Source organism: Clupea harengus, chromosome 3 (genome assembly GCF_900700415.2).
Source record: "Clupea harengus chromosome 3, Ch_v2.0.2, whole genome shotgun sequence".
NCBI classification, from domain to species: domain Eukaryota; kingdom Metazoa; phylum Chordata; class Actinopteri; order Clupeiformes; family Clupeidae; genus Clupea; species Clupea harengus.
Genome location: NC_045154.1, coordinates 11,159,471 through 11,183,405, shown reverse-complemented (window position 1 = coordinate 11,183,405; position 23,935 = coordinate 11,159,471). Strand labels below are relative to the sequence as shown.

Here is a 23,935-nt window from a genome sequence, read left to right as displayed (position 1 = left end):
CAGTTCGCTGTCTCACTGTTGAGTGAAAGAAAAAACTACAAGTGCACTCCAGGCAAAATATGAACATGACCCACTAGGGGTGCCCGACATTAGAAAACACTTTTTTTGTTTTGTTTAGACAGATTCTGATCATTTTCTACCTCACTTCTTACTGATAAATCATAATTTGTGCCCCAGACTGGTATTAAAATTAAATTGGTACATGAATTGCTTCATTATTGGAGGGAACAATTTGATCAGTCCTAAACATTGTGTATGGTGGTTAAAGCCTTGTCCACCATCAACCCTTTTGTTATGAATTATTATTCCAGGATCAGCTCTGTTCAAAGACAAGGCTATTGTGCATTACCTATGAACCGTAGTCCTTACAGAATCGTGCCAATAAGAGGTCATGTGTTATTGATTATTTAAGGCCTAGGTCATCTGTAAATATACAAACGACTATTAAACATTTCACCCGTGAAAAAAATGCTGTAGTGTTTTGCAGAATGATAGCTATTAACTAGATCAAAGAGCATAGACATTATGGAGTTATGGAGAGACTTGCACTGTACACAACCTATGGGTTGGGGCACCTGTCCTGTCATAGATCATTACTTCATGTGCAGTGGAAGGCATCCCATATAGTGCCCGTCCATGCACACATTCTGTGCTGAAAAAGTACTGTATAGTTAGAGCTTAGCCTTCTCCGTAGTTGTAACAACAGTTTGAACAGACTTCCAGTGCTATTGTACTGTAAAAAAATATATTGACCACAAGAGGGCAGCACAAATCTAGTTGTTGTATTATTATTGGTCTATTGTTATTTTTACCTCCTCCAGTGAGGTGATTTTTCCATTACCCTCCGTCCCCTTGTTTGATTATCCGCTGTCAACGGAATTACACAAAAACTACTAGACCGGGGGTGGGGGATAGCGTGGGCCAAGGAAGAACGCATAAAATTGAACTGTCCTGAAATTTGCAGCAATTTGTTTTCACTTTCTTTACATTTCGAGTCGTAGGCGGAGGTCTGCGCTATTCCAGTGCTCTTCTAGTTACCATTTCCTTTATCCATGTTTATCAAAGATACTAGTGTGTTTGACAACATGTCAGATTAGTAGCGATCCAGATATGTGCGACTGAGAATTGTCTAAGTGGTTGGATGTATGAACTGTTGGTCAGAGGCTTCAGTAAGAAGGATAGTTGTGCTGATATCATATTGCTTGTGTTCTGGCATAATACGTACAGTGCATAGTCAAATAAGCAGGCATTACTGTAGCTTTACTTTTACGGATCGACCAATATTTTGTAATAAATCCAGCTCAGTGTCTATTTTTTATTGTTCGCGTCTTAAATTATGTAAGGTTTAGCCTTTGGCAGTCTACGCTGACGTGACCACGCAAACGCGTCATGCAATAATTTGGAATGGAATTGATGAGACTGTATGCCTTCAGTCAAGAAGCTAACGATTTGTATTGTGCATATACTCAACATAAAGTTCAGTGATCACGGTGCTGTCGGGTGGTTCTCATTTGTCCAGTCAATCGCCCTTTGACCTTCCTAGTCTGAAACATTCACCCTTTGTGCTTCGCGCATAATGGCTACGCTGTACTCCAAGTAGTTGCAATACAAGTCAAAGAGGCTCGGAATAGTGGCACTGGTGCTCGCCAACTGCAGTGTAGAAGTAACCATTTAGCCTACCAGCTAGCCACCAAACTCGCTTTCGTCCATGTGGAGGGAGGAAGTAGGTGCGCGCCTCCTCATTTTGTTCGGCGCGCATTGTTAAACTCTGGGACTGAAGAGAGTGGTAAGTTGTGTTTGTGTGCATGCAGAATCATAATCTTCAGCTGGTTAATGCTACTAAACGATACAAGTTGTCATTCAGTCTAAAATTAAGCATAATTGCCTGAGTATCCCATAATTGGACGTGGTGCGAGGTAGGTGTGGTTAGCAGTGCAATAAGAACAGAGTTGTACACGATGTACTATCGACTGTTGTCGGTTGTTTGCAATAGTGAGTGTTCAAGCTGTCAAAATGAAGTTGCTTATTCTTCTTTGGTTTTGCCAATTTGAATAAAGACTATTATTCAGTACGCAGAATCTCGGAAACTACTAACGTTACAATGTATAAGCATGGTCGGTGCTACCGCACGCCCATGTGCCTTTGGTAGGCTACAACAATGTGATACTTATGTTGTAAGTATTGACAGCTGCACTTCTAAAAGTAAGCGTAGACAAAAGCATGTCATAATACCTCAATTTCTGTGCCATTTATGTCCGAGGTTTGGTACGGGGATTGTTCACGTCACTTGAAGATAATCGTGCCATGCTGTACTTTAGAGATACCAACTGCCACTACTGTTTGCCAGTAACATTAGATGGTGTTTTTTGAGACTTTGATGTAAAGACATGCGTTGCTACACCAACCATGGTTGCTACATCCACCAGGTGTAACTCTTAGTGCAGCTGACTAGAATAAAATCACTGGACTCTGTTGTCACCATGCTGTTACTCCATAACATTTTTAACCGATGCCGTTTAATTCATTGACGTGGGCCCTGGTGAGTTTTTTTGGTTATTATCTTTTCCTGTGTGTTTTCTCAGTCACATAGCCACCTGTGCGTTTAGGTTGTGACGGGTTTGTGTGTGTGTGTGACTGACAGCAGCCTTGAGGATTGTCCGTGCACGTGCCTTAGCTTCTGCCCATAACGAGAAGCCGCCATGGATCCGGTCCCAACCACAGTGCCAGAGGGGTTCCGCTATGAGACCCGCTACGTTCTCCTCAGCTACCTGGCCCTGCCGCCTGCACTACGACCATTAGCTATCCACTCAACCGCCGCAGAAGGTAAGTGTGTTGCCCTTAAGCTACAATACTGTTAGTTAACAGGAGATCGTGTCAGTGCAAGTGGAATAGTATTAGTACTTTTAATAATTATTATGATGGTAACATAAATAAAGCAACAATAATGTTTACAGTTGTAATGTCACACACTACAGGGAAGCATGCAAAAATGCATATTCTCTGTCACTCGCTCAATCTCTGTCTCTCTCTCACACACACACACACACACACACACATACACACACATACACAAATGCATGCAGGATTCCAAATGAGCACTTCCAGAACAATAGATGCACTCTATACTGGAGACATTTTTTAAACCTCAACACTTGAATTTGAATTTTCCTTTTGTTTAGTTGGGGCCTGTTTCCTGTAGTGTGGACAGTCCTGTAGTGTTCTTGTTAAAGGGTTAACTGATTCTGGGCTCAGGCATGAGCAGCCTTGTTGTTCCAGCATATCACAACATTGCCATTGTTTGAACATGGCCTGAGAGCTGGTATTCGTCATGAAACTGGTTCGCAGGAATGGATTGGATTTAGTTAACAGAAAACACCAGAGGAATACAGACTGTGCCCATTAACACGGTTGACCATTCCACCGCCTGAAGGTGTAGCTCCACTGAGTAGGTGTTGGTGATTTCATCACCATTCTCCACATTGTGTTGTCATAGAGTTTCACAGGAACAAAAGGCAGACCCATCGAACCTCTTGTACTGAATCAAACCTAGTTTTATACTTTTTCTTCTTGCCATTTTTTTAAGCTTTACTGCCAAAATATCAGCCACTACTCCCGGAAAACAATGGTAGGCAAGCAGAAATGGTCTGGCTCCTCTCTCAGTGAGCTCTTGGTCTGCATTTACTTAGGCCTCATCCAGATTGTGTGAAATGCTTCTGTGGTGCAGTCAGTGGCCAAGAGAAGAATGTTGGGTTTTCTGAGGTTGATGCTGACTGAAGTGCATTTGTTGCATCTGTTGAAGTGAAGAGTGAGATTTAGACAGCCCTAAAAGTCACTGCCATTCAGACCAGAGAGTTCAGACTTGCCTTCTCTCATATAGGAGTGTTCAGACATTGCTGTGGTAGTCATGCCTGTCGGTCAATCGGAAGTGCTGACCAAGTGACTGTTAGCTTAGCACTGATCTGGCCTGTGGGGCTTGTTGATTTTGTCTCTGCCTGCCTTCCTGTCTGTTTCTCCCTTTCCCATCGTGCTCTTTCGCTTTTGCTAAATTTTACACTCTCACCTCGCTAACTATATGCTTATTCCAAGTGCAGGGTCTTCCATTGGTCACTCCGGTGACAATCCCATCTTTTACTGTGTGTCTGTGTGTGTGTGGGAGTGAATAATTCACTGGTGCGTGTGTGTGTGCGACTGGGCTAGGCAGCACGCGATGAGCGAGGCAAAGCTGGAAGCCTCTGAGGCAGTGGGCTGGATAATGATGCGAAGGAGGGAGCAGTGGAAGGGAAGAAAGGGTGATGGGAGAGGGAGAGAGGAGGAAGAAGAGGAGAAGGGTAAAAACAAAGGAATGAGATGTGATGAAGGATGAGCTAGAGATGCATTATTATGTGTGCACACATTGTATTTTTACTTTAATCACAGTGGAGGCGAGCTTGTCTGCCTGCAGGTGTCCTTAGCCTTAACACATGTGCTTGACATCATGACACAAATGCAGCAGATGCATTGCTGGTTCAAAGTTTGTTCTGTGGTCGCCTCTTGACTTTTACAAACGACTCCCTGTATAAAATGACATGTGCTTCGATATCATGGTTCAAGCTTTGGGCTCTCTAAAGTGCCTGGAGACCTTTTCAATTGTTACTGGCGCTGTATAAATAAAATTGAACAGCATTGAGTTGAATTATGTCACTGAACTCGGTCCTCTGTAGACTTCAGCATAGCGGACAATATTGGGAAATATGAGTAGCTAAAGACAAAACGTTACATCATTACGAATGTGTAGAATTTGACCTTGCCGTAATTGTAATAATCAATGTTATTGGTACATTTATGGGATCCCCTACTATCCTAGTCTGAAATATTTATGCATTTGAAGTACATATTGTTTGTTTGGGATTTGAAGTGTTCCTAGAGCACATTGATGGCATGTGTAATATAGTATGAGCAGTTGTTTGCTATTCGAATGAATGAACAGTCTCACAGAATCAGCAGTAATAACGACATGGTAAAGATACTTGTTATAGAGCATATATCAATTTGCTAAGCCATGTTGATGAAAGCTTGGCTATAGCTATGTCAAAACACAATGATGCTGGATACAAGGTGATGGTCTATGGTTTGTGTTACAGGGTAGATATAGCCGTTGCAACACATAATATGTCACTAATTAAGTATTATGTGGGTTGTGATGTAGCCTCTAGGTTTAGGTCTAGGCATGCAAGGAGTCCAGGGTTCAGACAAGCCTGTTTTCCTAACCACACACTGTGTTTGGACCCATCAGGGGCCGTCTCATCTCTGACCCCTTCCCTTCCCTTTATCTAGGTTCATATCCAAAGTCAAATCCTCACGCAGGTAGGTTAGTATTCCAGAGGGTTATCCCTCTCCCACCCCAAGTGCTTAAAGCAACATTTAAGGAGTTTTGTTTGAAAACTAGTGAGCTAACTACCGAAAACAGTAGGAATGACCACTTTAAGTATTTAACTTACTTTAAGTATGTTAATTGCAGAGGTCCTCTGTGTTCCATAGCCCCTCACATCACTAAATAGAATACACTCCATTCTGGGCTACTGCTCTGTTGTGAAGTGTGTGTGTGTGTGTGTGTGTGTGTGTGTGTGTGTGTGTGTGGTGTTGTGTGTAGTGTGGTGTGTGTGTGTGTGTGTGTGTGTGTGTGTGTGTGTGTGTGCGCGTGTGTGCGCATGTGTGTTTAACCACAGGTGGTGATGCACGCTCTGTGGAGGAGAGGGAAAAGGAAAAAGAAAGAAGCACAAGGATAAAGACAGAGATCGATGCAGAGCTGACATTACTGGAGGAGGAGATTGCAGCCTGTAAGTACTGAAATGGAGCTAAACCCTGAGGCCATGTTTATTTAAATAAACAGTGAAGATGGATTGCTAACTTCAGCAAAGTTGGGTTAATTGCTTATCTCACTTTGTGAAATGCAATGCATGGGATTTTATTCTTCTTTCTTTTTGTTCACCCACATATATCTTTGTGCACCCATCCGTCTGTGAGAACAGGTGGACATGTTACATAAGCTGTCTCACACACACACACTAAGTATGATCGTTACATGCATATGAACACCAGTCACCTTGAACTTTACCTTGTTATTAGTTCATACACCAGACACACACACACGCACACACACATACACATGCACATACACATGCACATCTAACAACATCACTCCCTCTATCCATACTTCCATGCATATATGAACTCTGAACACACACAGGCACACACTCAATCTTCCTCTCTCACACAGTTGTCCTGTTTCTAACACACACACACACACACACACACACAGCCATAGCCATAGCCATCCTCATATCATATCTGCCTTCTCTCTCTACCCAGTGTCCTCCGTGACTGGCTTTGACCGTATGTCCTCTGCGGTGTTCAGCCCTGCCCATGGGGACAGCCCTGTGGAGGACAGCCTGGCTGTGCTGGGGGACCGTGTGGCCCAGGAGCTGGACCCCCTCCTGAGCTCCGTCACCCACTCACTCCTCAGCGGGTGAGTCAGCAGTACCCTGCAGCTGGATGCCATGTTGCATTCAAATGTTTTATTCTTTTATGCATAAGTCATTTGTGTCTGTTATTGAGATGTGTTTGTTTTACGTTTGTATACAGCAGCAACTGGGAAGTTGAGTTGTAAACTGAGCTGTCACACACTTCTGATTATTGTGTGTGTGTGTGTGTGGGTCGCTGTCGTGTGTGTGCCGTGTGTGTCGGTGTGTGTCGTGATGGTGGTGTCCGTCGTTGTGCCTTCGCATGTGTGTCCTGTGTGTTGGCTGATCGTACGCTGTGTGTGTTTATGTCCCCTAAGACTTCCATGAAGACAGGCTTCAGGGGGCTGTTCAGGAGGTGTGCATTCACACACAGGAAGGCTGGAGCCAGGTAAGCACCTCTGCTTTGAGTGAGTGAGTGAGTGACACAGAGGGAGCTTTAAGGGTGTGTGTGAGTGAATGAGTCAGGAATGGTATGGCACAAAACATATGCTATGACTCTGTATTCTTGTTTGCCTGCCTACATAATCTGTCTCCCTACCTCTGTCTCTCTGGTAGGTGTTGGTGCCTTTAGTGTTGCTGCAGCGGTTACAGGATGAGGGACAGTCTCTGGCCACCGTGCTGTCTTTAGGAACACGCTTCCTGGAGGAGGCACAGGCCGACTTCATCATCCAGCAGGGTGGATGGGTGAGTGTGTGTGTGTGTCATTTAGATAAGGGAGGGGCTGAATTGTTCCAAAATCTGTACTGGATTGCAGGTTATAGGTTGGAACTGCATTGTAGGTTGGAACCCATCATAAAATGCTACTGTAATCAGCACAAGAGCTTGCCACATCCAGTCCTTTACTTTCACATGGGTTGAGTTTTTGTTCTAATCCAGATGACCAGCAGGGGGCTCCAGCAATCAGCTGTTATCCTCAGATGTTATTCTTAGTTGACCACAGTTGTAATTTGAGTGTCATCCACTGTCCTTGGTGGTAAAAAGAGAAAACTGCTTATTTGGGGACTTCCTGTTGACATGTGCTTTGTCCTGCAATTTTGTTTTGCTTATGTTTGTAGTGTCCCTTACCAGAGTTAAGACTGCCTGAAATGCCTCCATCATTGTTATCATATTTCCTAACATTCACCCTGCATTAAGATGAGTTGGTTTATCTATTTTATTTATGAGGATTTGTTTCTGGCAATCATTAAGTTGTGTCCCCTAGACATTGTAATGTGAGGAATAAGCATTAGCAAAATGGGCGGTGGAGATGAGTAGGACCGGCTGGTATTGCAGCCAAACAACAGAAAACTGAGTTTACGCACAGATGATGATAAGAGAGACAGACAAGACCAGAGAGACAGACTGGTCATAGAGAAGGTCAAGGAAACAAATTGGCAGATAGACAAATAGTTGGATGACCTAAAAGTGACTGTCCTTCCCCTGTGCTCCCCCTGCCTTCTGACTACCTTTGAGTGCTGTTGGACCTTCAGTGAACAGTGGACACTCCTTTGGCGCATGGCGTAAGAACACTGAAAAAGGCAAAGCAGTGCATTGTTGAACAGGCAGCAAATTTCCCCTTAGTATTTGCCGCCAAGCCAGACCCTACAGAATTGAATGCTGAATAATCACATTGTGGTGCCAGGCGCAAGCAGAGAGTTTTTCAAACAAAACTGTTGGAACCAAGAAGTTCTGCCATGTGGTTATGGGACAGTTTCAAAGTCCATTTTAATATGTGAAACATTAGTTTCCAGACTCTGGAATATAAATAAGATTTACACCACAAGGTCAAGATGTGGACTAACTATGCCCTTGACATACAGCATTTGGCAGTTCTCCCTCTAGTTTAGTATGTAGAGCAGGGGCAGGATCATGTCACAGATGGACTGAGACCGTAGTGCTCTTAGCCTGCTAACTGCAGAAACTCAGCCAGATGGAATGATTTAATTGTGTGTGTTTGTGCGTGTGCGTGTGTGTGTGTGCGTGCGCAGGTGTTCCCATTGTCTGCTGCAGCCTTTAGCGTGCAATGTGAAGTCGAGTGTACAACACCACATTCCTGCACTGTGTTATTCCGAAGAGAAAGAGAACGAGTGAGAGATTGAGTTGATGGAGGTTATGGCAGAGGGGGTTGGGATGTAAAAGTGAGAGGGAGGGAGAGAGAGGGACAGAGAAAGCTGAGAGCGAGAGAGAGAGCTGAGAGAGCTGAGGGAGGTGTGTGAGAGAGAGAGAGAGAGAGAGAGAGAGAGAGAGAGAGAGGCAGCAGAGGGCGTGCGTAAATGAGAGGAACTCCAGCGCCATCGTTTAGGCTGCAGAGTGGTGACAACTGCCCACGTGAGCTCTGTCCTCCTCCTCCTCTCTGTAGCTATACTCTGCTCTGTCTGTCCCTCTCTCTCTCTGTCCCTCTCCCTCACACTCTCTCTTCAGTTCTCTCTTTGCTTTTCTTTTTCTCTAGTCTCTCTCTCTCTCTCTCTCTATCTATCTGTTGGTTCTCTTGGGTGGTGTGTTGGAAGACTTGACCCTGTGCAGTGACAGACTAGAGCCAGGTAGGATGCTTTTATGTTTGTGTGTGTGTGTGTGTGTCTATCTGTGTCTGTGTGTGGGATGGATGAGGAAAGATGAACTCCTTGGCCATGTTGAGAAGCTTTGGTCTGGTTTGAGCTGGTTTCAGGGCAAACTAGAGCATGCAATACTCTACTGTATGTGGGTCGTCTTCTCACACACACACACACGCGCACACACACACACACTTTATTAATCTTTTTGTATACAAAGTAGATGACAGATGTGTAACATAACCTTAGCTAAGAGTTATCAGCCATTAGTTGTGCAGCTGTGGATTGAGTGAACATGGCTACTTCACAGCCCCTGTTACCTGGAGTGAATTTCAACATTTGATCTGGTCAGTGTGCCAAAAGATTTACCTGCTTTTTAAAGACCTGGAAAGAGCTAAGGTCGGAGATGGCAGCAGTGGCTGTTTGTGTGTGTGTGTATGTGTGTGTTTTGGTTGTGATGAATGAAAACAAAACTGATTGGGGTGCCTACTGTCAGTTTGCGTACAGTTCATTTGGCAGCAACAATACGAGCATCTCCTAAAATCAGCTTTCCCTTGATTATGTGTGGGAAGATGTGTGTGTGTTTCTGTGCACAGACCCAGCTTGTGGAGAGAAGGGTTGAAGCATTTTTTTATAGAGAATATGAAATGGCCCGCAGGGGAATGAGGATGACGCTGCAGTTTGGCCAGGGTAAGGGGAGTGTGTGTGTGTGTGTGTGTCTGTTTACATTTTATGGTGGAGGTCTGGGGGTGTGTGTGTGTGGAAGGAAGAGCGAGGGAGAGAGAGAGGTCTCAGGGGACTGTTCTGCTGTTGTGGCATGTTCTGCTGTGTGTGTGCGTTTGTGTATGCACCACCTGGGGACCATGCAGTCTCACCTGGCGTTACTGTGGGAAGGCCGTATGTTTCATGCAGTATCCTGAGCAAGCAGATTGTTTAGCCCCTATCTATCCTTTTGTCCTCTGGTATCACCCTTTAGATGTCCAATTATCGGTAGCGGTCCTCCAGAAAGCCTGTTCAAAATGGACGTTGCAGCGTGCACTGTCAGGTTTCATCAGGACCTCTGCCCCTTGACACAAGTGATGTGACTTGTTGCTAGGCAGTGGGGACAGTGGTAATAAGCCAGGTCGTTGATGTAACTTTTACACATGTTGCTAGGTTGGAGAGCACTACTTTGTTCGTGGTCCGTGTGAGACCATGTGTGGGGGGACCCCCAGTGGAACTGATTCAAGTTTAGATAAAAATGAATAATTAGGTTGAACTATTATGGGTGAGGTATGTGTCTGTGTGTGTGAGGATGTTGAAGAAAATTGCATGCGTGAGCGAGAGAGAGAGGGGTCGACGGCTCATGTGTTTTAGGATGGCCGGAGCAGTATTTATGAGGCTTAAACTCTGTGTGCCATCACTGCAGCATGATTCAGCAACAGTCTGTTACGTAACACACACATGCCCGCTGTGACATGGAGGCTGAGCGACACACACACATATACAATCTCACTCGCGTACAAGCAAGCACACAGTCCTTGCCTGCCAGTTTGGTTTAAGGATTTATGAGAGATTATTTCTGGGCCTCCTCTCAACATGTGGGTTTTTATGAGTGTGTGTGTGTTAGTTTTTTTTTTTATTTGTATGCGTGTGTGTGTGTGGTGTGTATCTATGGCCAAATTCATCATTATGATTGTGTCCTCAGCACGAGATGGCTTGTGTCTGCCCACCACTATCTCTACTTTGGCAAACACACATTGACAGTCAATGATCCTGGACCCCCCCCCTTCACGAACCCCCACTGTGTCCGTCCCTGGTGTAGATGACCTCTAAGTGAATTAAATTCCCCGAGAGGAATCACATTTCAGCCACTGGCGTAACGTGAGTCGTCTCCCCCCTGACTGTGCGGTTAGCACATCTGATTGGGAAGTACAGAGGCGTATGTGGAACTACCACTACTGCTACGTTTGTATTGTAAATGCACTCAAGGTGGGAGTACAGTACAGATTAGCCATTGGAGATTAGCTATCGGGATCCCCCCCACCCCCCCAATCACAGTGTTAATGCATAACACGGACAGCTATCAGAACATGTGAATCCTGGTGTGCACATATGTTGGGAAATATGCACATACTGTGGTGTGTCCAAGTCCACAGCGGTAAGTGCTAGAACAGTCTTTGGAGATTGTTATCCGCTGCCGGGCATGTGGTCAAAGATGAAAAGACTTGTTCACCAAGACCATATTGCTTATCAGAGGAACAAGTCGTTCTCTGTCTGTATGTATGCTGGGCAGGAACTTTGCTTTGGACCCAAGTCCCAGACTATTAACTTTACCTATGGATTATTTACAGATTTAGCTCTGCGTGCACCAGACCAGATGGTCAGCACATCCATGCCACACGAATGCTCTTTAACCGGACTGAAATGCAAGCCTGCTGGTTTTGTTAACGGTCAATGTTTGTACACGCATAATCCTCAAGGCCTTGTGAAGTGTCCCCGTGGCCACGCGGATGGCCGTGTGGAATATATAAATGTGGCTCCAGTGTTGATGGCTGTGTGGAATATATAAATGTGGCTATGGCTCCAGTGTTGTGTAAACCACTGCAGAGCTACCTCGTGGTCACCAGCCTGGAATGTCATACAGAGGGGAATGAGGCACACCCTAGCCAGCTTCTCCCGCTTGCCCTCCTCGCTCAGGAATGTGTGTGTGTGAGACATGTCAAAGAGAGATGATGTGTGTGTGTGTGTGTGTATTTGTGTTGGGGCTTAAGGTATGAGTGGTTGTCTCCAGGCGTGGGTGTGTATGCTTGTAAAGGGTAGGGTAGGGTAGGGCGGCGTGGTACACACCCAAGTGCAGAGCTGGATGCTGCAGGTGTATTATATGATATCCTCCCTTTTTTGCCGATAATGTTCGGAAAACACACTTGGACGGACTGGGGACGATGATAGTACTAGTGGTGTTGCCACAACCTTCAATTCTACGTCAGGAACTCCTTTGCGGAGCTATCAATTGAATACAGACTTGGTACGTTCAGGTGAATCCCTCTCTAAAGGTTTGTGTGCTGTTTATCAGTATTTGTGGACTGGTGTAAGCGTCTCACAAACTTAACTGTGAATACTTTGTTCTTTGTAGTTTAAAGGTTTCTTCCCGAAGCCGCAAATAAGGCACAGCTTCAAGGATTTTCACATATTCATTTACAGTAGCTGGTTTTTGAGCTGTAGATAAGGGGGGGGGGGGGGGGTTACAGGTGTGTCTGTGGTCCCTGCGCCTCTTGTGGAGCGGACATCTCCCTGAGGTGAAGTCAAAATTATCAGATGTTAAAGCAACATTACGCAACAATTTCCCATTTTTTGGAGTATGTTTAAATAGTTAAACTAGTTTTGGAATCCTCTTCAAATTTATTTTGATGGAATATGATCATGTGAAGGCGTTCCCATTAGCCGTCCAGATGACCAGTTGTGTGTTCTGGGACGGACCACCCTGTGAAAATGTCAGAAAAGGTTTCTCAGCATGACATCACCAACTATATCACCAAAAGATGCCAGTTAGCATGCTAGCAAGCTTTTATCTGTCCCAAGTGTGCTGTTGTTGGGGTTTACAACGTTTTTGCACACCTTTTAGGTAGTTAGCTTGCTAGTTTAAGCTAGTTTTAGCAAATGTTAGCAGTCTTTTTTGCCATCTGTAGGTTAAGTGTTTTTGCCAAATGAGTATGCCTGTGGGATTTGGTCTCCTCAGTAAACGGTGTTGAGCTGTCTTTAATTGTGGTTAAGTGATGAGGCCTATGTGTTTTTGACGTTGATCGTTTCAGCGTTTCAGATGAGGTTGCATTACTACCGAAAACGCACCCTGTCCCTGTGAGGCCTGCTGTCTGTGCTCAGAAATGCAGAGTTCAGGAAAATTAAAAAGTAAATCTGCACTCACTCGTTCTCTCCCTCTCTCCCTCCCTCTCACACAAATCAGCTTAAATTGAGGGGAAGTAGGGATTTTAATCTCTGTCTTCTCTCCCCCCCCTTGCTTTCTCTCACTATCGTGATAATCCTGATAAGAAATTCTCATTTTTCAGTAGTGATTTCTAAGGCCATGAACAAATGAACTATGCCTGTCAGAGATGAGCATCATGTGTGTGTGTGTATATATATATATATATCATGTATATGTATACATCTCTGAGCTTGATGTGCCTGGAGGACACAGACACATCTGTGAGTGATGCAGATTAATGTGACCTGAGCAGGATTTGAAATCCTTTCTAGATAATCTGCACAGATAAAAAAAAAGTGCATAAAAAAGGCTGAGTATGATGCTCCAAAAACACTTTGCACACCGAGTGGCTCACCTGCAGGGTGTGCTTGTTTGAACCTGTATGCAGTTTATTTGGTACGGATTTTTTTATTTTCTTAATGGGCGTTACTCTTCAGAGCAAGGACATTAAATGAATGTGTTAATATTAACACACACACGCATTAACACACACATGCACACAAACACACACACACATTAACACACACAAACACAACAATTATCTATCCCCCCTCCCTTCTCCATGCAGTTCACTTGAAGTGAGATTGAACGTAAAATGGTAAAACTAGCTATGACCATGCATGAAGGATTCTAATGGTATGCTGAATGTGAACATTAGAATAGCAAGGGGGAAACAGAGAGATGTGTGTGTTTAGGACCATGAGGTTATGTTGGGTAAATCCTTGCTGTGCTGTCCTTTCTGATCAGTCACAATGTGCTTGGCTCTCACACCACTTAGTGTGTGTGTGCGTGACTTTTTCATGCATGAAGTTGCAGCCTTGAGGCAGTCGTGATCAGTCAGTCGCGCATGTCGGTCGGCACAGTGTCCAGTCCAGTTCGGCACAGTGTCCAGTCCAGTTCGGCACAGAAGTCCGGTGTCCAAAACGGTCCTTTTCGAGTCTGCAGCAAATATCGGTAAAACATCCTCTTTCTACCAAATCCTTTTTGTCTCCAATATCTGGAAAGGAGTAGTGGGGTTTGATCGCCTGCTGTGAGACTGGATTGCCTGATTGAGACTTGTTTGGCTTGAGGCCAGTGCTAAAATATGTGGGGATGGGTAGTAATGAATGGAGGTAGGCCACTCATTGTGTGGTAATCCACTGAGCCTGAAGGTGATTTACTGTGTGCCGGGTACTCGAATCTTACTGGCTCAGAACCAAATCTGTTTTGAAGTCAATGAGGGTCTGGGTTATGGAAAGAGTCCACAAACATTGTGAATGCTCAACTGTATTACAAGCCCTGTGGCCTCCCATACTCCAATCACTGTCATGTGCTGTCTTTTCTGCTAGTAACCTTTACATGGGACACTTCATACAATCAGTTCTGATCAGCTCTGATCGTACATCATTCTTATCAGCTTTGAAATAGGAGAGGAATAGAGGCTAGTTATGCGAGACATTCTGCGCTCCAGCCTTGAGCAGTCACGCTCAAAGGGCTTTTTCTCTGTAGGGACCGTGACCCCGAAGGGCAGTTGGGTGTTCTCTGTACTTGGAGCATGACCCCGTGACGTGGGTGGTAGGGTATTTTCTGTATGGGAAGCGGGACTGGACAGGCAGTGGGATGTTCTCTCTATAGTGAGCGTGACTGGTAGTGGAATGCTGTAACCTGGCAGACAGAAAGTGATGCAGGAGCAGCTGCTCCCATGCCAACGGTGGGGGATTACATGTGGAGGGCGACCAACGTGCCCGCTAGGGGATTATAGGGAAAAGTGAATATTGAGGGAGTGAGAGGGGGAGGGAAATGACATAAGGGAGAGAGGGACATGAAGGACATATGTAATGAGAGGGAGGGAGAGTCACAAAGTAAAAAGAAAACACGGGAGGGAGGGAGGGAGGGAGGGAGGGATGGGAACGAACGAACGAACGAACGAACGAACGAGAAAGGTGTAGGCGATCGTAACTGAGGAATGAGATTGTTGGGAAATGATTCTATAGTACGATATTGTAAAGCTTCCTGGGTGATGATAAACAAACACACGTAGCCACATTATATGGTTTCAGATTAACTCCTGGAAAGCTTAAGGTATTCTGAAAAAAATGTGAGGTCAGTTAATTAGTAAATTCTCATGGGAAAACCCAAGTAAAGTGCATTAAGGGCATATTGAGTGATTTCCTTTTTGGCTGAGGTTTGGGAGAAGTGGGCCATCAGAGTGTTTAGTGCTCAGGGATGGAGGTGCAAGCACAAGAAGGCAGTCAGCGAATCAAGTCATCTGAAGGACCATGAGAAGCCACTATAACTCTCATTGGTCTGCGGGCCTCAGTGAGTTTGCACCTATGGGATTGAATGACGTTGAAACTCTGCAGAGGTCAGAGCTTTCTCTCTCTGTTTAATTATTGAGAGAAGTTCTCTCTCTCTCTCATATGTGATGAAGTCTATTTTAAGTGTTAACCTTATATTTAGTGAAATTATTTCTTTCCTTTGAGTATAAGTAAATGTGGCTGACATTGGTTTGGGGTGATGCCTCTCCTCATCACATGATGGCAGGTGGAGATGGGACAGCACAAGGCCGTAAGGACCTCTGTTAATAGGGTGCACTCGACAGCAGAACATCATTGATTCGTGTTTTGATGGCATGAAACGATGACTGATTATATGGCTTGACTGTGCTAAGCACATCTTCCCACAGCGGAGATGGATACCCTCTCACCCACACATGAGATGTGAGCCTCCCACATAGCCTACCTCTTACATAACTCACTTAGAGTATAGCCATAAACGTCACTAGTCCCACTATAATGGTTAACCTGGTCTACTTAAAACACCCATGCACACTGAGATATATTTACATACACCCATACTTTGGCTACTAGTGTAAGTGGTGAAACATAAAATACATTATTTTGTGTGTGTGTGTGTGTGTGTGTGTGTGTGTGTGTGTGTGTGTGTGTGTGTGTGATGAACTTCAAGTTCCTGCTTGAGACCTTGTGTTGGCCTCACAAAAGTGGCTTACGCAGTAGCTCCTGTTGGCCAATTTTGCTTTTATCTTTCAATTATTTAGTGGCACTGCAGACAACTGTCTTTAGATATTGTTTCATTCATTTTCAAATAATCTGAAATGATCTCAGACATGCAAGTACTTTGTGTCTCCACTAGGGGGCAGGCCAGACAAATAAATGGAGCAAAGTCCCCCTTCTGGCCTGTAAAGCCTATTAGATTATATTATATTAGATTAGATTCAACTTTATTGTCATTGCACAGAGTACAAGTACTGAGACAACGAAATGCACTTCAGCATCTAACCAGAAGTGCAAAAAAACAGTTAAACTGCAGAGTATCTGCATATGTAAAGTGGAATATGTAAATAAATAAGATATGTAGAGTAAGAAATAGATATGGAATATGAACAGTATTGATAAAAGACTAGCAGCAATAGAAGTAGGTAGTGTAGATATGATAAGTATATATAAAGTGCAGGTGTATTGGCGTACACACTGGAACAGAAACAGGAACTTGAGATCGATCTTAATGCCAGAAATCACAGCCACAGTGTAGTGAGTGCGTGATGGGGAGTCACTCGGGATTTAAGTTCCGCTGCGGGAACTACCGTTAGTACCTGTACTATGTTGAAACGCTGGGGAATTAACCTCCTGCGTTTTGCTTCAAAAGTGAAGTCTCAGTTAGGTTCACCTAAATTTTCACTTTGCTTGAATGCTCCATGTCCCATGTTTACGTGACGCTGGTTCCATCATGATTGATGTTGATTTTGATGACAGTTTTTTTCTAAACTGATAGTTATGGTAGAGTCTGGTTGATGGCCTACAACCCAAAATACGGTTAAAAATAAATTAAAAATGAATAAAAACAAAATCATGGGAGGGAAATCATGGAAGACTGCTTAGCAGATCAATGTCGGGTCTGTTCCCAGGTGAGCTACTGTTGGCGCAGGCTAGTTGCTGTGGTAATGTTCACAGTTCTCAACAGTGCTTTAATATTTGACGCGTTGAAAACAGGACCTGTGACTTGACGAAACATGTTGTGCAACTACTCAGAGTTTGGATGACTGCACTTTATGTAGTTCGAACACGTTGACGGGCCCACATGTTGATGTACGTGGTTCTAAAGTCTCGAAAGTGACGCTGGAAAAACAACAGCGAGGCAAAAGCTGAGGCCACTCATACTGAGAGTGAAGCCTGCAGAGCTTGCCCTTATCTGAATATTGAATCTGAATCATTACATTATTATGAACCACTGTTGTTCTGTCTTTGCATTGTTCAGGCCTGCTGTTTTGGCTGCCACTGCATCTCATCCTGCTCCTCTCACTTACTGTTAAAGCAGCAATAAGGAGTTCTGTTCCAAAACTAGCAAGCTAACTACCTAAAAGGCATGCAAAAACCTTGCAAATGTAACCCCTCTGAATTTGTCTGCGTTGTGTAGTTTTTTCATAGAGAAAGCCAGGAGACGTGGGTGAAGTTCTCCAGTTTATTCACCTGGCACAAACAATATCACGGGACTCCTTAGCACAGCAGCATGGGACACCTTACAGTATGCTAATCGTGACTTTATATCTCCAAACTCTCATATATTGTTAATTCAAGTTGAATTACAAAGTAATATATCTAATTGAAATATATACAATAAAACACAAAACATGTACCTGGCACAAACAATATCACGGGACTCCTTAGCACAGCAGCATGGGACACCTTACAGTATGCTAATCTAAGAGGGAGATTAAACATTAGCTATTCGCACATGTGATTTTAAACTTTGATTAATATATACATTCAGAGGTGCATAATTACTAAACCAAACACACTATTTACATGAGGATAGAATGTGGAACACCTCTCTATAATCAGTATGGATTTAATACATTCAGTCATTGTATTCTAAAATAATAATGTAGGAGCTCTCTTTATGCACAACTCACCGTGACTTTATATCTCCGAACTCTGAGGAGAGCCACTCTGTACAACATGCATAACCCCTAGAGGCCACTATTTCCCCAACAACATGACTTATGCACACGCGCAGTGTGATTTAAATAGCACAAAAAGGATGCAAGTGGAAGAAACCAAATATTCACTGTTACACAAACACCACTAACAGCCCAGTTGACACTGATAGAAGCTTGCCAACACACTAACTGGTGTCTTTTGGCTGTATAGCTGGCAATGTCATGCTGTGAAAGCTTTTCTTCCATTTTTGCAGGGTATTCCAGCCCGGTATACAGAACTACATAGGGCATATCCTGGATGGCTAGTGGAAAAGAAACAAGTGTTTATCACAAGACCATATGCTATCAAAATGAATTTGAGGATGGTACCAAAACTAGTTGCCTATAAAACCATACCTCAAAAAGTGTCATAGTGTGTGTGTGTGTGTGTGTGTGTGTGTGTGTGTGTGTGTATATATATATATATACACACACACACACACACACACACACACACACACACACACACACATACATACATACCTGTATATATATCTGTGTGTGTAGTTTTTACTCATATGGTTTAGTCTCTACACCTCAGCGTAGTATGTAGACCGCAGTGTAGTGTATAGTCGTGTAGTTCAGTCTCTACACCTCAGTGTAGTATGTAGACCTCAGTGTAGTATGTACTCATGGTTTAGTCTGTACATCTTAGTGTAGGTTGCACACCTCTGTGTAGGCTGTACATCTCAGTGTAGTGTATATACTCATAGTTTAGTCTGCATACTTCATATTGAGGTGTCATATTATGTCTGTTTCAACTAAATCCATGGTAGCCTCACTGGGATACCTGGTAAACCAGATGTTTCATGGTTTGGCACATTCTTGGCACCTGGGGAAATAAGGGTTGCCTATTTGAATTGTGCCATTTGAAAAACTTTGGATGAGAGTACATTTAAAGTCAGCACAGTGTGTAGTAATACACCAGACCAGTAGATAATAGAAAGTGTTGCCAGTTGTGTGTGTGTGTGTGTTGGTTGTGTTCTGCACTGGTTGCTGGTCTTGCATTGCTGCTGGAGTTTGAGTCATTGTGGTTTTCATTGACGCAGGTGTTTATCAGCGTCTCATCTGTGGTTTTCACATGCAGTGTTGTCATGGTTAGCTTGGTTTTTACCAACAGCTGTTCTACCATACTGCTTCTACATGCAGAGTGCTGGGAAATGCATTTTTTTTTTTTTTACACAAATGAATCAGCAGCACCTGCATCGTTTTCATTCAGACATAGTTTGTGAACCACTGAAATAGTGCCCTTTCTTTCTCTCATAAATCAGCTTAATTTTAGAAGAAATTAAATTTGAATTAACTGCACGTCGCTCACGCTTACAGCATTCAGAAATGCTACCATCTGTTTGCCTTACAAAATTCTCTGTCTCTTTCTCCCTCTCTCACTTTCTGTATGCTTGACTCCTGTCTGTCTCTCGTTCTTTCAGGGCGCAGTATTTAGTTTGGAGGAAGAAGAAGACCCTGGTGTAATCATTGCGGAAGACAGCAACGACATCTACATCCTGTCGGGCGAACAGATCCCCCCCGACCACCTCAGCCCCCCCGCATCGCTCCTGGCAACGGCTGAAGGCAGCGGTCCCGCCTCGTGGCAGACTGAGAGCTTGGCCGCGTCGCTGGTGTCGGGGCACGAGTCGTGGGCACAGGTATCACACCCATCATAGCTGTCAGTCATCTTCAGGACATTACCCCCATTAAAGGTGCAGTCCACTAGTCTGATGTAGTACACTTTTTGGTTTGGCTCTGAAATATCAGCAACCTTTCGCCAAAACCGCGGACTGTACCTTTAACTAATGCATGAGATGCACAACAAATATCACTTTGACAGAGCAAAATATGCGGTATGTTGTAATTTTATAATGTCTTGATTTCCTGTGAACTCATTTATGTCATGTACACATGACTCATATTACTGTATCTACCCAATAATGATTCCTGAACCAACAGACATTACCTACATAATGTATTTGGTGGATATAGTCTCTGATAATCTCTCCAACCCCCCCAGGTGGGCATGATGGATCCTGAGGACGCCAAGAGCCTGGACAGCAACGAGGGCGTGGCGGCCCTGGCGGAAGAGCGCAGCGAGAATAACTCCTCCAACTCGGACATCGTCCACGTGGAGCGGGAGGATGCAGAGCTCCTGGCCGAAGGGGAGGAGCTTCAGGAGAGCATGCTGAGTGTGCTGGGCACAGAGAGCGATCTGGCAGCGCTCCGGGCGGAGTTTAAGGAGGAAGAGGAGGACGCCATTCCCAGTCACACGGCACTCATCCCAGATGCTCCACAGGCCTTAGTGGTGCTGGAGGAGCCCGTCGTCTTGGAAGCGCCTGCTAGCTTGTCGGCAGTGCCCCCCCTCCTGGTGTCTGCAGACATGGAACCACCACCAGAACCTGTCCCAGAGTCTAAGCCAGAGCCCCCTGCCCCGGTCCCTGAGCCTCAACCAGAGGCCCCTAGTGAAGCCCCCAGTATGGCCTCTGCAGTAGAGTCTCCTCCCCCATCTCCCATCAAGGAAGCCACTGCTCCTCCTGCCCCCGAACCCCAGCCTGAGCCAGCATCAGAACCAGTATTGGAGCCAGTGGTGGTACCAGAGCCAGTGCCCATCCAGGAGCCCCCTGTGGCACAGCTTGAGGTACCAGAGGCGGCAGCTGCCCCGATCTTGGAAACCCTGGTTACTCCACCAGCTGAAGCTCTGCTCCAGGCACCAGAACCAGCACCAGCACCAGCACCAGCACCAGCAGCCGAACCAGAGCCAGAGCCTGAACCCAAGCCAGAGTCATCTGAGCTGCCTGTCCTGCTTTATGGTGGCGCCGCCCTGGTGGTCATGGCGGCAGTTGCTGCCTACGGAGCGCTGGCCTACAGGAGGAAGTAGCACAAAGCCCTGCTGCCCCTACCATCCTGCTATCAGCTTGCTCGCACCACACCAACCCACCGAGATCTCTGCCCAGAAACCTGGCTGCTTTGATGCCGAGCACCCGGCTCTGTTTGAAATGTGCCCTCGTGACTCTCACCTCACCCTACCTCCCGTACTATTACTCCACTTTCCAGTCAGGCCGGTTTGTTTCATGTCCTCTCATTTACCACAGTCTCATATGGTATATGGTGTATGGTTTCATTTGTTGTGGGATATTGACGTCAGGTTTCATCACTCCTGTTCTGTCCGATTGGAAGAGAGCTTTTTTCACATCCCTCTTCCTTGGTCTATTTATGTCTTGTGACTGCCACTGTTATTGTGGCTTTACATGTGTCACGTATGTATGTATGTCTGTCTCTCTGTGTGTGTGTGTGTGTGTGTGTGTGTGTGTGTGTGTGTCTGTCATCATAGCTCCTATGACCTTGGGGAGGTGGGCAGTCTGGCATCATGTCGACTCCAGCAGGAGGAGGGTTACTTCCAGATATTATGTCTGGTTTTGTTTTTGTTTTCCTCATGCACTACTGATTAGTTTCTCTAGTCAGGACAAGCTGGTCCTCCCAAATGTACTTGCTGACAGTAGGATCACACAGGCAGGCTGATTACTGAGGAGGATTAGGAAAAGAGTTCACCACAAATTCACTGAGGCTGCCAAGTTTTCAGTTCCATTTTATAGGGGGAATATTCAGTGAGGTTCTCGAAAGGGAGAAGTTGAGCCATTTATTTTAAATGGAGAGTTTCCCCCATCAGTAGTTCTCTATGAATTGTGAAAATAGCTGTTTTGCCTGGGCAGACACAGACACAGACACAGACACAGACACAGACACAGACACAGACACAGACACAGACACAGACACAGACACAGACACAGACACAGACACAGACACAGACACAGACACAGACACAGACACAGACACAGACACAGACACAGACACAGACACAGACACAGAGGCATCACTTGAAGTTCTTCAAAGAACCACATGTGCCTATTTCCCACTGACTCAGTCAGGGTTTGTTTTTATTCATCTCACTGTTAATGTGATGAAATGGAGAATCAAGACTACTGAGCTCTGAAGTCAGTCTTCCTTAGAAGCCACATGGGTGCATCATGACCGAATACAGTAGATGTTTTTGTTTGGTTTTGTTTGTTTTAAACAGCAGATATGGGTCATCCTGAAATAAGAAACAATGTCTCTCTTCTTTTTTTTTTTTTAGAAGGGCAGATGTCTTTTAGTTCATGGTAATGGGCTGATATAAGTTCATGAATACCACCCCTATTTATCAAGGCACGCTCGCTTCTGTTGGAGGCGGAAGGCAGAGGCTCAACCTCAATGTCCTTGATGACTCATGCAGGTGTGACAATGTGATTACAGGTCATGTACCCATGGTGTCACCTGACGTGCTGTTGGCTGATTTTATCACCATTAGTCAGAGCTTTAAACTAGCATCATGAGTCAATCCATACTTGCCATTTTGTATCAATGTGAGTTTTTAGTTATTTTGGTGTCCTGCACATTCTTAGGTGGAGATTATGGGTGGGATGGTAAGGGATTGTACCCCGTGAATGTGCTTGCAGTCCCTGCACAGCTGTGACGACCTCCTTTAAATGTAGATAGTGAGTGTAGGTCTGTTCTAGTTATTAGTGAATATCTAGTTAGAGTTCACCATTCCTCTGAGGGAGAGAAACTGAATAAAAAAGGAACAAAAAAAGACTGGTTTTACATCTCACAGCTCAGTGACGAGAATTAAGAAATGACCAGACACTGACATGACATGCCCCCCCCCCCCCCTTCCTAATCGTCCCTTGTTTTCTTCCTTTCTCAGATTGTCTGAAATGTGTGATGAGCTGAGGTTGAGAATAGGGATAGTTTTGGTGATGTTTTTTTTTTTTTCTTCATTAAAACTGCTGGAAACTTGCATTGCATTATCAGATTGAATGCCAATGGCCTGTTGAATAGTGTTGTACCTGTGTGTGTGTGTTTGCACATGTTTATGTGCTTCTCTGTGAGGATGTTAAGACTAACACCTCTGTCGAAGTCATAGGTGTATTAATTTCCTGGCTTCCGAGGAACATCTAGCACCCACACATACCTACCAGCTATGGCTGACCTGTTTGGTCTTTACCTCTGTGATCTACATCACTTCCACTCACTGCTGGGCCCCCAGTCATGCACACAGACAGTCTGCTTCCGTTAAGCTACCTGATCACACTCTGCACCTGGTCACCCACTCAGGCCCTCACCCACCTGGTGCCTACCTGCCCAACCTCTCAGCCCTCTTCCCGCAGTGTGCCTACCTTTTCAAACGCTCTCTGCCCATAGTGTGCCTACCTGCCAGCAGACTTTCAGCTGAATAACTGACCGCAACACAAACATCGCAAGCTCCTGCACATTTAACATGAAAGATTCAATACAAGACTTGAGAACTTGAATATGACATAAACGGAGTAACTGGTGATTTTGACTAGTAGTCTCTTGTGTAACTTGCAGGAGAGATGCAATATTTTAAATCGGGCACAGACAATCGGTGACATTAACATAATGGCTTTCCTACTCCGGTGAATGTGACAAAACATGTTAGGAAGCCCAGAAAGCAGACGACTAGCAGAGTTCCATTTCTATATCAACTGCTTCCTGGAGCATCGAATAAGCATGAAATGTGACTGTTGTACAGGTTGGACTTGCTATTTTTACCCGGTCCTTCCTTACATATTAGGAAGGAAGGGATGATGGCAATATGAGAAAAAGAGTGATCACTTCAAATGTCAGGCCTGAGTATAACAGTATAAGTATTTGTATTAAAAGGTTAGAGTAGAAAAACACATACATGCAACCTTTTGAGATGAGGGGTCTACTCTTGTTAACATACCCACCAGTGATAGAATGCTACATGCACTTGTGACCACACACACACACATGTTAGGGCTGCTGGTAGCTGAGAATACTGTGATGGTGTGAAGTCTTCTGTTTCAATTGAAAGAGGAAGTGAACTGAGCCGTGCTACTGTAGTGCACTGCAGTGAGTCTGTATTTCACATTTTTGTTTTGGAAACTGTTTGTTT

The 23,935-nt window shown here is 44.7% G+C and overlaps 1 protein-coding gene across 1 annotated transcript; it reads left to right on the top strand.

The window, feature by feature from the left end:
* The first annotated feature begins 802 nt into the window (after nucleotides 1-802).
* On the top strand, nucleotides 803-21,742 carry bcl2l13 (BCL2 like 13). Its single transcript, XM_031564562.2, is given in 8 exon segments — nucleotides 803-1,786; nucleotides 2,642-2,823; nucleotides 5,706-5,816; nucleotides 6,349-6,513; nucleotides 6,818-6,888; nucleotides 7,056-7,184; nucleotides 19,398-19,613; nucleotides 19,976-21,742. Coding segments are annotated over 7 exon segments (1,677 nt in total). The 5' UTR covers nucleotides 803-1,786; nucleotides 2,642-2,699; the 3' UTR covers nucleotides 20,837-21,742.
* The last annotated feature ends 2,193 nt before the right edge of the window (nucleotides 21,743-23,935 follow it).